Source organism: Dysidea avara, chromosome 4 (assembly GCF_963678975.1).
Source record: "Dysidea avara chromosome 4, odDysAvar1.4, whole genome shotgun sequence".
Classification (NCBI taxonomy): domain Eukaryota; kingdom Metazoa; phylum Porifera; class Demospongiae; order Dictyoceratida; family Dysideidae; genus Dysidea; species Dysidea avara.
The window spans coordinates 2,312,729-2,330,329 of NC_089275.1; the positions used below are offsets into that span (position 1 = coordinate 2,312,729).

Genomic DNA, 17,601 nt, shown 5'->3' on the forward strand with positions numbered 1-17,601 from the left:
TAACATGTTCTTTGGTTCACAAATGAATTTTCAAATATTATAGCACAATTGATAATATTAAACTTTACTGTATAAGTTGTTTACAAAAAGTATTCTCCACCCTACCCCACACTGTGGTACAACAAGAGGGCAGTAAATTATTACTAGATTTTACTGTTATTCCTGTGTCTGGATGATGTGTGGTATGTGGTATTTGTGTCTACAATGGGACTTCTTCCACTTCTGAAGTGCCCAGTCCTCTCAGCAAAATGTGCAGAAATGATGATTCCTTTCTTGTATTCTGAAAGATCAGGGTATGGTCATCTGATGGGCAGAGTAAAGAGTTTGGACCCCAGACCATAGCTAAGTTCTCTATTCCCATTCTGGTGACACTGGAACTTGATTGCTCTGTAAATCTCTGTAATTAGGAATTGAATTACAATATGTGACCGGGCCTGCGATAATAGGGCATGTGGGCACATGATTTTTGCCTACTTTTTCACATTTTCATCACTCCTAACAGTTTGTACCATTATGCTATGGCATTGCAATGTTCAGCGCTTAGTAAGCATTTAATTGGTATCATGATGCAAGTTACAGAATGGAAATATACATTTCCAATACTGAGATATGACCTGTAGAGTGATCGGGTGTAGTTTGTGCCCACATGCCCTGTTTTCGCAGGCCTGGTCACATATATGGAATAACACAACAAAAATACACATAATTACTGGTACACAGAGAAATACACACAATTTACAAATACAGAATAACATTGAAGCACGTTGGTAAACATGTTGGCAAGGCACACAAAACCTACAGGATATTGTTTATGCTGATATCAAATTCATTAAATGTATGGCAGCTACATGAGCCAGGGTAGATGCAAACCAACTGTTAATATCACAGTTTTCCAAGTTCTTGCAATGCAAAGCGTAACATTGTTTCAGTATGCACAGTTCTTTAAATGCACGTAACTACACCTGTAATGTTCTGTGGCTGATGAGTTGCTTAAACTCCTGTGAGTCAGTAGCCGTCACTGAAAATCTGCTGTTGAGCAACTGTGCACGCACATGCTTGTACAACACAGACAATTTGCACCTTGGGAAACTGAAATAGTGACAATACACAACCATGAAATACATATTACACAGTGGAATACTGTAGCATCACATGAGCTCACAGCCCCACCCACTCACCTGCAAGAAGTTTACAAGGAAGAGTAGTATTCTCCTATTGAGATCTGGTAGTGACCCAACCAGGGCCAGAGTATTACCTTGATTCTCGCTATTGTCAACACAGTCTTGACTGATAGTAGATAAGGAAGAATACAGACAGACAGACAGACGGATTTCATATTACAAACGCACACAATTAATTAACATCACACACACGTACACGTACACGTACACGTACACGTACACGCACACCACAAAAGTGGGATTTGACATTCAACATGGTTTCTATTGAAATTAAGATTTTTAGCACTTCTAGTATGGTTCAGTTCCTTGCAACAATAATGTCTGCAAACAAAGTTGCAAGGAAAAAATTCTGGTTGATTTCTACCAAGTCCTCATACTCACAACACACTACACCTCATACAAGAGGATACCAGGTAGTTTTCAGGCATCAATGGTTATTCTGGTTCCCTGAACCATAACTTGAGTAGTGAGGCTGGGACATGAGGATCGGTCAGGACTGAAGGTGGATCCTTCCACTTGTCAATATGTAACTTGAGACTGTTCACCTCATCAATATCACCTGGTACCCTATAGAGGTGTGATAGTAACATGAACAGTGAATAACTAGTGCTAGAAATATGTACATACATACATACATAACATTTGAAATTTCTGTAACATTTAGCCGACCAAACTCTATTTAGTCTGGAAATACCTATAATAATGATGTGAAAATAGTCGGTCATTTTTGGAAGATATGACAATTTTTTGTAGGTAAATGTGTTTAACACATGTAAAGTAATCGTCTGACTCTTAGCATCCTTTCCAACCGGCATAGTTGACAAATCATAACTTGCTGAATAATTTAGCAGCTTCATACTTCATCAGCTTAAAGCTGACAAACTTTCAAGTATATTCATTAAGGACATGAAAAGTTACGAGTAATCAAACACAATTTGGAGGAAAGGCTGGTTTTGTCAGACTGGGTCACACATAAAGACCACTGTGTGTGCTCACAATGTGAGATCAAACAGAAGTTTAAATGTGACTGAATTTGACAAAACCCGGCTTCGACGCACAAAACTTCGTTAGGAGATATGGCGATTTTAAGTAATCATTGTGTAATAACTTCCCAGTGCCTACAGCTGTGCAAACAAAATTTGCACCAAGTATGCATCTATTTACTAGCTATCACTGAGTGGGTGTATACATTTCTGATGCCCAAAATTAGCACTGTTTTGGGCAGCTTTTCTCGAGTGAGTAATAATATCACAGGTGATAGTAATAGGGTGGGAGGGTGGGGGTGGATGGTGGTCTTAATATACGGGTATAAAATGGAGTAAGAAGACGATTGGAATCCAGAGGCCAAGTTTGGGCTCTCCATGGCCCTCAAATCACTCCAAATTGACCGAGAACACTATTGGTGAGCTCTCTGTGAAGTCCCAGCTCACTACACACCATTATCACAAAGCCATGGCCATTCAATGGCGCCAATCTCCCACTCGTGGCTTTGACAGGGTCGGAAGAAAGCTGCCACAGAAACCAGACTTGCCAGTCCTGAAGGAAGTACAGTGTGGAATGTGATAGTGTATTAGGCCAGCAATCCATTTCTGGTAAAAACGTAAGTTTGATTTTGTGTGTGTGGAAGCCTTGTTATGTGAAATCCGGTCACAAATTATGTAACAGGATTGCTCATCCAGTTAAAAGTGGTCTACCACAGATCCTTATTTGTTTATCTAAATTTACAAATTGTGGTACAATGTGTTCTCAATCATGTGATAAGTGGTAATTCATTTAATCTGAATTATCTGTTGTGTGTGTGCATGTGTGTGTGTCTGTCTGTGTCAACACACAACAAATTAAATGAACAAGAGTTGATTTGATAACTTACATGTACTTCACTTATATTGTACTTTTGGTAAAGAGCACTTAATATTAGACATAGTCATGTGACAGTATGATGGCATTGATTGGGTAAGGCAACTTCAATAATGTTTTTCTTGATTAACTACTCACCTGAATATTCCTTCAGTTTGTGAACCCTTTAATGTGAGGACAGTCTCTGATGACGACCCATGGGATGTGGAGGTGTGGCTTGGTGGCCTTCTGCATTTCCATCACCTCCTCCAGTGATGTGCCAAACATTGATGGGTTGAATGGTGCATTCTGTGTGTGGGGACATATGATAGACTGGAACCAGCATCCTTGGAAAGTGGACCATTTAAACATGGACATGTGGTGTGACAACACGTATACACACAATCATGAACACACACACACACACACACACACACACACACACACACACACACACACACACACTTGTTCATTCACACTGCACACAGCATAACATTACACCAACACAACACACATACAAACACAACTAGTCACTGCACACACACACACACACACACAAGACATTGTGATCACCTTGGCATGTTATATGAAGGTTTCTTCAGTCCCTTCTTAGCTCCCATCATGGTTATCTTCTCTACTCGTTTGTGACAATACTGAGCATACTGCATGTGTGTACTGGAACCTGTTAATAACAATATCATAGATGAATAAAATATACCAAGTATTTAGTTAAACTGTGGTATCAATTTTTGATACCATATAAATCCTTTACCATAATACTGTGGATTTTAAAAAATAGGTTTTAGAGCTCAACTATTTGTATGAAACATATGAAAGGATATGTACGCTTGCTAACACAGAGTAAAAATGTCTAGAAATATACTTTTTTGTATTTGTATCTACGTAGCAGAGGTCTAAAAAATCTAACTAAGGCATACTGGTAATATAGTTACACTGTATACCACAATGTCAAATAACAATATCATACCATCTATATATGAAATATCAAAACCGCTCAGTACTACAATATCATACAGTATGTGTAGCGTTTACCATCGCAGCAGGAAATGCCTTAAGAGAGGGTAAAATTAGGTTGCATGAGAGTGGAGGAGTGGGGTAACAATGGCGGATAGATTTGTGTGCTTACGGCATCTGGGGGCATGGCCGCCAGAAAATTTTATTTTAGACTCTCTCAGCTTGTACCTCTGAAGTAATCTAAGGTTATTGGTGTTCCTGATGTATTCTCAGTACAGCTGTCAACTACTGTACCTGCCAATAGTTAAAGTTTCATTTAAACTTTCTGAGAGCTTTGGCTTTTAAGGGACATGCACCAAACCATACATTGGCCTGAAATAGCAGTTATAATTCATGTCACTCAATGCCCTAATATGGAGACCACTAGCTAAATAGTAAAGAACCCTTTTTCAAAGTAATATTGACAAGAGATTAGGAGCACAATCAATCCTATGGGACAAGGGAGTATGCAGCTTTGTAAACGTGAAATTCAAACATGGCTGTCTTATACAGTACTGAAAAACAAAGTTTAAAACTCCTAGATGCAAGCTCAAATACGTCATGTTACCAGCATAACAAAGCGAAGTTAACTTAAATGGCACAACGGAAGAATGATAGCACAGGCATTGATTATTCTAAGTATTTCTTCTACATGATGGCCTTCCCATCTGGACGGAAAATGGATGTCACTACCAATATACATCAATATCACAAGATATCATGTTTGAATTATTCCTGCAATGTTAGTATTGTATGGAGTTGCATGCTCCCTTGTCCATAGGATTCTAATACATTCCATATATGAAAAATGGTACAAAGATGCTTGTACATAATAAGTATCACTAACAGCTACAATACACTATGCTGCAATAGATTTGTACTAACCCCATGAGAGTCTGGTGAAGGGTCCACATGTCTCCACAAGTATCCCTCCAGGTAGGACCAGAATTTTATTGAAGGTGGGAAGAAGGTTAGAGCTATTGTAAACAACTGCCAACACCTCTCTATACTCTTCCTACAGTGACACAAACAAAAGTGTCTGGATTATGTAGTGTCCTCAAGTGTCCACATTAATGGGTAGGTAAAAACGGTGGACCTGGGGACCAAGGAACCAGGACGAGGGGACCCATGGAAATCCAACTCTTGGAATTTCTTACACTTCACAGTATTCTAAACTTGTACTAGGTACCTCTGCAAACAGTCTTGCATGGCCAATCCACTTTTTCCCCCTCGCAGCGTCTCGCACAATGTTTACACCAATTAGAAATTATTAGTGCCTCTGAAAAAGTGTCTGAAGCTGACTGCATTAATTACAGGTCACTTGCTATTTTCCCAGAGTATTTGTTTGCACAATGTTTCTAAACTTTAGTAGCTAGGTGACATAATAGACTAGCATGCTCATGGTGCAGCAAGTGAACAATTACCAGCTAAGCCAAGTTAAGCAAGTTCCAGCAGCTCTTCATACGTCATGATGCATTGGCACAATGTTCCTAAACTACTCTAGTAGCTAGGTGGCATAATAGACTAGTGTGCTTACTGTGAAGCAGGCAGTGGCCTATAAATGTAGTCAGCTTCAGACACTTTTTAGAGGCACTTATAATTTCTAATTGGTGTAAACATCGTGCAAGACGCCGTGAGGGGAGAAAAATTGAATTGGCCATGCAAGACTACTTGTAAAGGTACCTAGTACAAGTATAGAATACTGTGAGTTGATAAAATTCCAAGCAGAGTTGGATTTCCGTGGGTCCCCGGGTCCCAGGTCCTCGGATCCACTGTTTTTACCTATCCCACATTAATGTAGATGTCACATTCTTACATACACTAAACAATGCGTATTTCACAGTAGCACAGAATTGCATGCGCGCGCGACACACACACACACACATGCACGTGCACACACAATGGTACAGCATGCACACGTTACTCACGACTTAGTGTTAGCAGTGGTCTGCCTACACAACTGTATTTACAGCTCATCCCTCAATGGCTTCCTCTCCCATGCTCAGGTAAGGATTTCTAGTGCTAACTTGTTCTCATCTTTCTCCTTTGCCTTTTGACCAGTACAGCGTATGTTAAGGACTATGTCAACTTGGGGAATGATTGGTGGGGGAGACAAATTGAGTTTGCACAAACTTAAGAAAGTGAGGGACAAGATGTCAATAATATGCACGTACGTTTCAAAATAATTAACAGAAGAGACTACATTAAATAAAGACTACAGTATAGTGACTGCTCTATTAGAGTAAATATCTTCAGTGTAGTGATGTCCGATACGCCTGAAAAAGCATATCTGTATCTAACAGTTGTGTAGTCACCAATATGATATGATATACATGATATGGTACACCTTTCTAAAAGCTATTAAATACGTGTGCTGCTAATAAATTTTCATAGCTAAGTACCAGCTATTAGTTCACTACACTGTTATGTAACAAACTTTAAGAGTCCAGGAAAGTGGTAAGCAACCCAGCTACACTGATATAACACAAAAATACAGATTATCATTAATTAAATGCATGGGCCACTGATAATTTTTCATTGTACAGTATTCTATTGTACTGTTATATAAGAAGCTTAAAGAGTCTAGGAAACTGGTAGACAACTGATTAAAATGCACAAAACTATACCTTCACTTTTCTGTGATTGCAAAACCAAAATATTGCATAAACATGATATTGGTATCGCAATACAGCCAGAGTATTACAATATTTGGGTATATCAATACCTGTATGTATCACACATCACTACACACAGACTGAGGGACACAAATAGATCGACACACACTACACACAGACTGACAAACAGATAAGGATATTTCTACACAACATTCTTTTCTGAACTGCTTGTCTCTTGTGATGATCATTGGTTGTTAAAAAAATAAGGTGACCTGTCATTATCGTATTGATGGGGAATTTCCTAGGGACCCTCAATGCTTCCCTACAATGTACAAGGATCACAATTACAAAAAGAATCATGTACCGGTATAATATATCATAACTCCTCAAAACCTTGAGAACAAAGGAGCTACAAGTACACAAAAAACTTGGACTTAGAGTAGGGACCATAGCACATTGATAAAAAGTACTGAAACAAGTTGCAGTAGTCCATGATATTAAATCACAGTAAAACAATAAGAAGTGTTATATCCCTACTGTGCTCAAAATACCATAATGGAAATGCACAGTAGGGATATAACACTTCTTATTGTTTTACAGTGATTTAATATCATGGACTACTGCAACTTGTTTCAGTACTTTTTATCGATGTGCTATGGTCCCTACTCTAGTTGAAAATTCCAAAATTTTTGTGTACTTGTTTGTAAACTTTTTTGTACATAATTTTATTATGACTGGTGAACCCACACATACCGCATCTGAAATGGTGTCGCGTGTCCCAACTATATCAATTATTGTCTGAAAAGTGAAGTATCCATCACGCTTGGTTGTCAGCTATGTTCAATCCGTTACACAGAATTTCAAATCAAGAACTTTTCCAAAAGCACCTCTACAATCTACGAATACCAAAAGAAATGGTGCCGCCCCCCAATTTTATTAATAATCATCTGAAAAGTGAAGTATCCATTACGCTTCGCTGTTGGCTATGTTCAACCCGTTACACAGCAATACGAATCAAGAAGTGTTTGAAAAGCACCTCTGCAATCAAAATAGCCACTATGAAAAATATGGACGGTTTCCATTTAGAAGGGAAGCCATCACATGCTTGCGCCAAATCGACACCTTTCCCTGTCAGCAAAGATGAATGGGACACAAAGGAGGACACTGGTAAGTCCATGAATGCATTGTACGTACTGCGGTATGCCAAAAGGCACCTGTCGGGCCGAAGTGATGTCGAACAGTGAAAAAATCAAGCCCGTAGCCTTAGCCGTTATCGAGTTACGCTTGTTTGAAGGCATCAGTCAGTCAGTCGATCAGTTACTTACTTACTCAGTCAGTCAGTAGAAAATTCTGTCAAATAAAATTTTTTAAATTCCATAGCAACTTGTTGAAAGCATTTCGGGTCGATCTGAAAGCTTGTTTGGGCTTAGTTTTACCTCACCAATACTGCCTCATTGTTGTCAGGGAAAATTGAGGCTGGTTTTTGGGTGATGTTATTTCGTGGGCCACACCTACTGCTTTGTGGTCCCTACTATACAGTTACTATCATACTGTATGATACATGCTCACTAACTACCACTACATATTCTACAAACAAAGTAGCTAGTGCCTACAGGTATGTAGTGATGAGATGGGAAAACTCTACCAGTATAATTATGTATGTTAATTCGGTATTTGGGACCTTCCAAAAAATGGGTAAAGATAATGAATTACACTAATTAGATTTGCTATATAGGAAAATATTTTGTGTACTCCTAAGCAAAATTTCTCTTATATAATTAGAGGAGTGCCTGTGCTAAAATAGCACACCCCTATGCTAAGCCACACACCTCTATATTATAGGAGAAATTTTGCATACCCTATGCAAAATGTCTCCCATACAGTACGTATGAAGAAGTTTACTACATGGCATAGACATTTATTTGGCTTAATCACAAAACATTGTAATTTTCACAAACTAAGGCCACATTAACTTAATTGATTAGTTTCTCATCCTCCTGTACTCAAAATAGATTGCTGGAGGGTAGATTTTTATTTTATTTTTTACTAACTAAAAATTACTCAAAATGCAATTTTCTTAGACTGCTCTAGCAAATACTATACACCTTGAATGTCAGACCAAAATTACTAAATTTATATAATTCATAAAAACTGCATACTATTGCAAACTCACTTGAAAGCAAAGTTGCAATAGCTGTCAAACTGTTACCCAACACCTTAATGCCTCTAAAATAATTATCATGTTGTTGGTGTTAAAACTTTCATATCCTTTTCAACAGATTTTAAGACTTCACAACCATCTGCAAAGACCATAATGACAAAAATCAACCTACTAAGGAGTGATCATTGTTACTTAAAAATACAACTAACAAGAGAATCTGCTTCCCCAATCACTTACTACTTAGCCTGTTTGTGCCCCTCCTCTTGCCAGCTCCTGGATCTGCTCCTGATTCGCGATCGACTCCTGGCTCTATTTTGAAGTGGACAATCAAGTGCTGTAAGATCACACATGCCCAAACCATGCACTTTGTGTAGGAACACAAAAACATGAAGTCTGGGAAATTAACAATGACAACTACCGTAATTTGCTTAATTTTCTTCCTTGTAAAAATCATACAAAAATATTTTTACATAAAAATTTTTACCACAATTTTTTTTTGTACAATAACATAAAGCGAATTATGGTATTAATTGGCAACTCATTGGTAACATTCACTATAGTGATTTAGCACACTAAAGGTTTCAGTGACATGGTTGAGCTTTTAATGTGTTATATCTTTCTGGCATCACATTTGTCCAATAGTGTTACTGGTGATTGCTCTATTAGAGTAAACTATGGCCAAAATAGTATAGCTACGCAAGACCACCACAAGTGTGTTTATTATATTTTTATCAAACATATAACATTGAGCAATATCATACAGAGTTCAGGTTTGACATATTTTTTAATTTTACAAAACAATACTGAAATGTTCACTAAAAATTTAGCTGTAGCTCTTTGCCCAAGAAAAGAATTATCTTCTCTAAAGATTAGCTGGACATGATATGTCTTGAATATGTGAGAATGCTTATCTTCTAAGCAAACGTATATCACACGTGCCCCCATTACAACACAGTTCATTTATATTGTAATCACGAGCCTATTATTATCCAAAGGGTAAATACCTCATCTCCCGCCTTCCATATATACACACCCAAGCATCAGTTGAATACCCTAGCACATGTGAGAATAAACATTGTGATCAATTCTACAAGATACGTATTACTCATATGAGCATTATAGCCTTTGATACAAAATAAACAACTGAACATTAAATTGTGACAGTAGCTCGTGAAGTATAATACACTCGTACAAAATACCACCGACCACAAACACATACACAAGAAAAATCTGTATGGCAATACAGTGTGTGCTGGACTACATCAACTACACAGGTGGAAAAACAGCCATATTGAATTAAATTTGTGGCACTTCTATTAAGGCATGTGGGCAGAAATGGGAAACTAGCAATCAACTTTGCCTGACCTTGTATTGAAATACTAAACTAGTCATTACATAGTTTATAATAGCAAACTCAGTACTTGGCAGAATGACATACAACTTACTGAAGCTGTTCAGGGGAGATCAGCCAGGCTTGCTGTAAACTGCTATTCAAGGTACCAGAGTGTTAATTACAAGCCGCTAATAACTTGATTGGCCCACTCTACATGATTGAAGAAACTAGCTGAATCTGATGAATCCAGCCTAACCTACCCTCAAAGAATATCCGCTATCCGGCGACGCCGGCCATGCATCCCTATAAGTTTATACAGCCAGCAACCAGGGTTGGCTATTATCAACACTCATTTTTCAGTTCCATCAACAATAATAGGGAACAAACTACCAACATCTGTAGTTCAGTAGAGCAGAATCTCACTTTAATCAATTGAAAAACTATCCGGCTTATCTCTAATTAAGGGTGCTCGCGTCTATTTGAAGCCATACAACATGCAATTTTTGTATTGTTGCTTATACTCACATAATGTATAAAATGAATCCATATGCTACTTACGTTGGAAGTGCTTCTCTTTCTCTTCAACACAAACCAAACAGAATTCTTCTAGCCTATACCATTTTATAACTATGCGTAGTTCTTTATGAAGCGCTTAAATCGAAACTAGTCCTCCATTTTTCACAGTAGCGCACTGGAAACCACGTTGAACAAACTTCAGCTTATAACTCACAATTCTATGTTTAGTATTAGTACACAGCGTACATAGAACTTAAGTTAGTACTAAAAGTGTGCTACACCATTCAAAACCTCATGTTCTCGGTGCCGTAACTCATGAAGCCATAACGCTACGGACAAAATCTAAACATATACCTCTGGAGAATTTATCAGCGAGTTTCCCTACAAAATTTGAAGCCTTCACGGCTATCACTCAAAAACTAGTTTTATTTTTAGTAAACATGTGCAAAGATTGCGTGCGCCCAACATTATTGATACAATAACCACACTAATTCCTATTGACCGCAATCACCAACTTTTCAAAATAACATGTTAAACGCTGTTCTAAACACAAAAAGCTGTTTTCTCTTCTTCACACACAGGAACAGCTTCTTGCTCCGCCTGGAGTCTCCAAGTCGCCCTTGGATAGGTTATGCTAGGCACGCCATCATCAGCAGCTTGTAACGCCTTGTGATTCCAGCTGGTAACATTGTCCCCTACACAAGCAGCTTACAATTACAATACTAACTACCAGCATACCCTATCACTCGAGAAAACAAGGCACGAACGCATGTTGCCTACAAGCGAAAAGTGCGTTCACACTTGTTGCCTTAAATAACACTTACTTTTAGATTAATTCATAACTGTTGATCCATCAGACAATCATTTGCTAACACTTCAGTGACGATTCTGAAGCGAAAAAACATGCTATTCTTCCTCGTGTTCTCTGGCGCAAAACATGTCCGCTTAACACGGATACTACAAGTATGCGTAGTAATGCCAATTATGATGCAATAGCCGCATGTGGTTTCTGGGGGGGTAAACGGGGTGGGGTAAAAGCGGGACGGGGACTGGGACGGGGACGGGGACGAAAGGGGGTAAAAGCGGGACGGGGACGGGGACGAAGCCATGTTGACGTAGCTGTGCTCACGTGTCACTGAGAGATTTCTGCAATAAGCCATAGCTGAGAGCAGCATTCTTTACTTCAGAGGTGCTATTTATAATAAAGCTTGAGAGATTTAGCTACATTATACTCAAACTTACAAGACAGACTTATTGTAACGGTGACTTAAATCAGTTTGAGCTACTTAGTATCTGCTGAGACTAATCTCTTTATGGATGACTCAGAAGATGGCTCGAATCACGACACAGATGACTGCACAGTGATTTCAAATGATGCCAATGGTGCCCTCGAAATGGAGGAGATTGTATCCTATTTAGAAGGAGCTGGAACCAACTACAAAGATTTTTTGAACACCTCTGTCAAGCCACCCGTGCAACCCCGAGGAGGAACACTGATATTGTTTGATTTAGGCCCAGATGAATCTCAATGGGAGAGCAACAAAAAGAAGCTAAGGTATAGTGAGCTATGCAATCATGAACATATAGAATTATATCAAGAGTTATTATTAACTCTTACCTATACCTATATTGTTTGTGTATATTATACTGTGCTAAAATTACCTCTTTATCTACACAGATGTGACCAATATAGATGGGTCCATAAAGGCACTAGGACTTTTGACCGTGGGAATTATTCTGTGAAGAAGAAGACTGGAGCTATTGATGTAGCAGGGATAGAAAAGCAAACTGGTGATAACTCCTTCAAGCGGTTGGAATATTGGGGTATTGGCTCAAGCTATTTAATTCACTATCTGGGAGATCACAATGCATTTGTACCATGTGCACACCGGAACAGCAAGAAAAGTACCAAACCATTTGTATGGTCAGCACCTCACATTAAGGAAAAGGTATAGTGTAATAGTTAAGCATGAAATAGTTAGGGACCTGCCTATTATGTTCAAAATTTTGCAGGTTACTAATAAAGGACCAATGATGTCAGCACAGAAAGTTTATCAACAGTTAGTCAATGAAGATGAAGGTGGGCCTAGACATGTCATCAACACACCTAGAGACTAGAATCAAATCAAAAACTTCCAGAAAGATGAGAATCGCCAGTTCCGGATTTCACATGATGGTATTTACAACACATACCAACTATGTTTCCAGCTGCAACTGAAAGATCGTAAGGGAGAGCCCCAAAATTTTCTTCGAAATTTTCAAGTGTACCCAACAGTCTGTGTTCACATGGTACCACATCCTCTCTTGGAGAATTTAGAGATGCTTCTGAAAGTTTCCACGACCCCTGTAACCCTGCATTATGACACTGTTTTCAACTGGGAGATTTCTATCTGTCTACTCTAGTTTTCCGAAATGCTATTTTCAAGAAAGATCCTATTACACCAGTGGCTTTCTTTATCCATTCCAGGAGGTTTCAGGAAGACCACATGCTGTTTATGAAAACCATAAGAAAGTCACTACCTCTGCTTGCTTCAAAGAAGATTCTAATGGTTACTGATCGAGAATTTGATTTTTCTGATGTGTTTCCAATGTGTCTGAATGTTTTTTGTTGGAACCATCTAGAACGTGATTTGCATTTTTACTTGAAGAATTCAGCCAATTGTAAGCCATCTGAGATTAGTTATTATGCCAACAGTTTCAAAGCTTTGATGATTGAAGAAAATGAAGATGATTTCGACAGTTCCTGGAGCATCACCAAGGCTTCCTTTACGAATCCAACTGTTCTGAGATATTTTGAACAAAAGCTTTTGCCAGCGTTTAAGGAGCATTCATCCATTTGGAAACTTAGAGAAATGGGGGTTTCTGATCCAGAGAATGGGCTAACAAATAATCCATCTGAATCCATGAATGCTGTTCTCCACAATCTGCAGCAATGGAAACAAGTTCCCCTTGATGTTATCTGTGTATCTCTATTTCATCTTTCAAGCTATTACCAGCGAGAAATTATTAGGGCTTACCATCTTTGTGGTTCATGGCAATTGAAAGAAGAACTCTCTTACTTGCAGCGAGATGCCAGCCTAATGCCATTCTTGCCAAAAGCAATAGACCCCAAAGAAATTGTGGCCAAAGCCAGGGATAGAATTTTACCATCTTATGAAGAAGCCAGCCCTTGCTCTTTTCGTGATGACACTACTGCTTCAGTATCCAGTGACAAAGCCACTTGCAAGCTAATCAGTCAGCTAGCATTGGCACGAGAAGCAGTTCATGACAAGCGAGTTGGTTTGACTGAAATGGGATGTTGGATTGTAAGAGGTGCAGATAATGAGACACCGTATGTTGTCCGACTGTTTCCAAAAGAGACTTGCTCCTGTCCTTCAGTGAAAAAATGTTACCACATAATTGCCTGCAAGCTAATGATAGGGCAGGACATCAGTGACCACACCAAGCCTAATATGACACTGCTTACTCAGAGGGTGAGACAGAAGAACAAAGAAAGACCTTCTGGTAGAAAACCTCCAAGAAAAAGAGATTTTGACCAGGTTGCTGCTAATAGTAAGTTTATAGTATTTCCAATAGATGTGTACATATTCTTGTATTTCCATATTACAGATGTCAATGACAGTGAAGGTGAAGGTGAAACAGTTCACAATAGCCATCAATCAATGGAACAAAAGGATGGCCGCAATATAGGTAGTACATCAATTGTTTTGTCATATATACATGTATAGGTACTACCATTCAACACAGGCACAGACAATACTGCAGCTGGAAAAACCAATCACGTTGTTAGCCAACTTTCTAAGAAACACCGATGTGCTTCCATAGCAGGTCAGTTTATTATTAGAATATGGACTACATACATAATGTTAATATATAATTTAATTGTGAAATTAGAACCAAGTCAACCAACCACCTGCACTGAGGCAACTCCTGATCTTGATGAAAGTATTACTGAAATGTGGAGAATGAAGGTACATAGACCCATACTTTAATGTTCACATGCTATGCAGTAGCTAAAATGATAATGCTGAATGATGTATTTCTTATCTTCATTATGATTGTAGATGTCAACACCAACTCAAATGTGGAAGATCATGAAGATCAGAACTGTATCTTGAATAATTCTAATGGTACGTGAGTTCACATGCATAGTACACTTATCCTAATACTGTCATAATTTCACACTACATAATAGGCAGCAATCACAACATAAGCAGACAGCTTAGTGACTATGTTTCACACACTTGTTTGGCATCTGAAGGTATACTTACACTCTAAAATGATTATAACATGCATACTTATTGCTCTGATCTGATGAGTGTACTTTGATTTTAATTTGTTAACAATAGATCTTAAAAGATTTACCAGAGTGAGTGAGTCACCTTATACTTCAAGAATATTACGGGAAAGGATGAGCAATGTTTCAGCTTCCAGAGACTTTGCCTGTTGCGATTCTACCAAGTTTAAGTGGTCTAGTATTCTGAAAAAGTTGCAGAAGATGTATCCTAAAACACTTCTTTGTCCACATGTCTGTAGAATAAGCTTGAAAGAGGTATGTATAACAGTTAAAAGACATGTACGTAGATGATTTTGCATTTGTTTGTAGCAAATTGCTGATTTAGTGGTGGGAAAGATAGTAGTTGTCCAGACTATGAGAAATAACCAAGTTGCATTTCTTAGACGGCTTCCTGATGAGAATAATGTACCAGCAGTTCAGGTGATTATTATAAAACATATTACACATATAATAGCTAAATGGTCAAATGAAATTAGTCAAAAGTACATTTCATGCACAGGTGATTTGTACATATGATGAACCAGACATCATGGAATTGAATTATCATGCTGGGACAGCTTGTCGTTCACTTGCTCATGCAGTTTTAACTGTCTACACTGGAGTGAAATGCTGTAAACCAAATGATGCCGATGCAGTTACAGCAGTGCTTCTCATTGCGACATGCCTGGATGAGAATTTGGACCTAGCTAGAGCTTATGTGAATCTTCAAGACACATCACAATACCTCCACAGCTTCCTAAGCTTGAAAGCTCCAGATGTTGGCACATTACACCTATCTATGCAACAAAAACAGTTCTGCCAGACTACAATAGATCATGTTAATCTCTACTGTTTCTGCCAGACTCCTTGGATTGATGGGTCTACATCAAGAGTAATTTATGGAGATCACCAAAAGGAGTATAAAGCGTATCAATGCAGCAGATGCGAAGACTGGTTTCATAAAACCTGCCTGAATGCTCTTGGCATACCAATACCTACACGCAAAAGTGATTTTATTTGCAGTAGATGTATCATACCAGCAACTATTCAATGGCACCATCGAGAATTCACCAACACATGTACATCAGACAACTTTCTGACCATCTTTATGTTGTACTGCCTACAATACCCAAACTTCACAGAAAACCTTGGCACTGATGACATGGAAAACACCTTGAAGGCTTGTATCACATTGATGAAAAGAAAAAACATCGAAGAAGCAAAGTCACTTGCTCTGAAAGCAGCACACAGTAGACTCAATTTCACCAAAGCTGATAATGAAAAGATCGATTGCTTTGGAACGGAAGAGAATGCTTTTCTGTGTTTAATCTCACATGTATGGAAACTGCAGGTGTCGCAGCAATGCAAATCTCAATACTGTCCAGCCAACAACCCAGTGAAAACAGGCTACCAAACAACATTCTCATTGCCTCCGACTCTGTGTCCATCCAATGTTCAGAGAATCTTTCCAGTTCCAGGAGATGACATGGGATACTGTGGATCCGAGTTCCCTAAGAAACCACCTCGGAAAGCTCCTTATATTCTCAGTGACAGGATTAATACCACAGAAACTATCAAAACACAAAACAGTAGAGAGAAATTCTATTCCTGCAATGGAAAACCAAGAGTCCTTTCATCTGGTTTCATGAACAAGCATCCATGGCTGCTTCCTATTAGCATTGAATCTCTCAGCCTTCATCAGATCAACTGGATGCCACTGTCCATCACTGTTTACAATTATTGTTACCAACTTGGTGGTTGCACGATCAACACTGGAGGCCACTATGTTTCAATTGTGTTGTGGCATGGACGACCATACTTTTATGATGGCATGAAATCAACCAATCAACAGCGTTTCATTAAATATAACCATGAAATGGTTTTAAACTTAGAAAACTGCACAGGATCATATGCATATTATTTTCTGTTTAGCAAGTAATCTGTTTATTATTGTTGTTTTATCCATGTATAGCTGTATTTTGCGGTATGTATAACCTGTATACATGGTGGAAAACTGGTATTAATTTCTAGGCAGTATCATTAATGTATGGAGAAAAGGTTATAATCAAGATCAAAATCACATAGGCTCCCCTCTAGCTATATGAGGGTCATTATTATTTACCATTACTGCAATACAACTTCACTTTGAAGGATACAATACATATATATAGATCAAAAATACATTAGCTACATAAAATCATAATACAGTATTTAATAAGTACAAGTAAAACTGATCAAGAGATGGGGAGTTTACAATGTGGTCTGGTAATTTGTTTGACTATAAAAAAAGTTATATCATATCAAGACTTCAATGAATAGTATTATAGGATATTTTTATTAAACACCATCAAAATAATTATGATGAAACAACTACAAAGTAAATGCAAGTCAATCCTCGGACAACATGCGACCGCACAACTGACCGAAAATGAGGACAGTACATAGGCACGGCAAAGAGTATTTACAAAAACTAAACTTACAAAACAGGTTTATTAACTTCAACTTGAAACAGGTTAGCTGTCCACTCATTAAAATAGCAACAGAAGAATATTTGCTGAGAAGCAGATATTGAGGCTCTGGCCATCCTATTTATTATTGATTGTATGCAAATATTATATAGTAGAAATCACTATAATTGTGGGAGGGGAATAGCTAGTTCAGTGACTGAA

The 17,601-nt window shown here is 38.3% G+C and overlaps 3 protein-coding genes, 1 long non-coding RNA gene and 1 pseudogene across 4 annotated transcripts; 3 read left to right on the forward strand and 2 right to left on the reverse strand.

Annotated features, from left to right (window-relative positions):
* LOC136252783 (rho GTPase-activating protein 39-like) lies at window positions 1-6,319 on the reverse strand (annotated as a pseudogene).
* Window positions 6,320-6,847: 528 nt separating this feature from the next.
* Window positions 6,848-11,664, reverse strand: LOC136253378 (uncharacterized). Its single transcript, XR_010700108.1, has 3 exons — window positions 11,481-11,664; window positions 8,820-11,351; window positions 6,848-6,968 (listed from the first exon to the last, which is right to left on the reverse strand). It is a non-coding gene; the product is annotated as an uncharacterized lncRNA (long non-coding RNA).
* A 70-nt stretch (window positions 11,665-11,734) lies between these two features.
* On the forward strand, window positions 11,735-12,774 carry LOC136252784 (uncharacterized). The gene is made up of 3 exons (XM_066045350.1): window positions 11,735-12,211; window positions 12,335-12,605; window positions 12,670-12,774. The coding sequence occupies exons 1-3, from the start codon at window positions 11,970-11,972 to the stop codon at window positions 12,772-12,774; spliced, it is 618 nt and encodes a 205-aa protein (XP_065901422.1). The 5' UTR covers window positions 11,735-11,969.
* Window positions 12,775-13,101: 327 nt separating this feature from the next.
* On the forward strand, window positions 13,102-14,612 carry LOC136252785 (uncharacterized; the record flags this gene model as incomplete). The annotated part of the gene is made up of 4 exons (XM_066045351.1): window positions 13,102-14,208; window positions 14,266-14,346; window positions 14,404-14,484; window positions 14,551-14,612. Coding segments are annotated over exons 1-4 (1,290 nt in total), but the record flags the coding sequence as incomplete, so codon positions are not given.
* Window positions 14,613-14,616: 4 nt separating this feature from the next.
* LOC136254079 (uncharacterized) lies at window positions 14,617-16,899 on the forward strand. The gene is made up of 6 exons (XM_066046736.1): window positions 14,617-14,627; window positions 14,721-14,786; window positions 14,852-14,917; window positions 15,006-15,208; window positions 15,263-15,373; window positions 15,453-16,899. The coding sequence occupies exons 4-6, from the start codon at window positions 15,068-15,070 to the stop codon at window positions 16,869-16,871; spliced, it is 1,671 nt and encodes a 556-aa protein (XP_065902808.1). The 5' UTR covers window positions 14,617-14,627; window positions 14,721-14,786; window positions 14,852-14,917; window positions 15,006-15,067; the 3' UTR covers window positions 16,872-16,899.
* The last annotated feature ends 702 nt before the right edge of the window (window positions 16,900-17,601 follow it).

Bases quoted from the DNA above. Each gene is read 5' to 3' on its own strand.
- LOC136252784 (XM_066045350.1), top strand. From the start codon at position 11,970: ATGGATGACTCAGAAGATGGCTCGAATCACGACACAGATGACTGCACA. The intron at 12,212-12,334 runs GTATAGTGAGCT...TTATCTACACAG, and splicing joins AGCAACAAAAAGAAGCTAAG to ATGTGACCAATATAGATGGG. The intron at 12,606-12,669 runs GTATAGTGTAAT...AAAATTTTGCAG, and splicing joins CACCTCACATTAAGGAAAAG to GTTACTAATAAAGGACCAAT.
- LOC136254079 (XM_066046736.1), top strand. From the start codon at position 15,068: ATGAGCAATGTTTCAGCTTCCAGAGACTTTGCCTGTTGCGATTCTACC. The intron at 15,209-15,262 runs GTATGTATAACA...ATTTGTTTGTAG, and splicing joins GTAGAATAAGCTTGAAAGAG to CAAATTGCTGATTTAGTGGT. The intron at 15,374-15,452 runs GTGATTATTATA...TTTCATGCACAG, and splicing joins ATAATGTACCAGCAGTTCAG to GTGATTTGTACATATGATGA.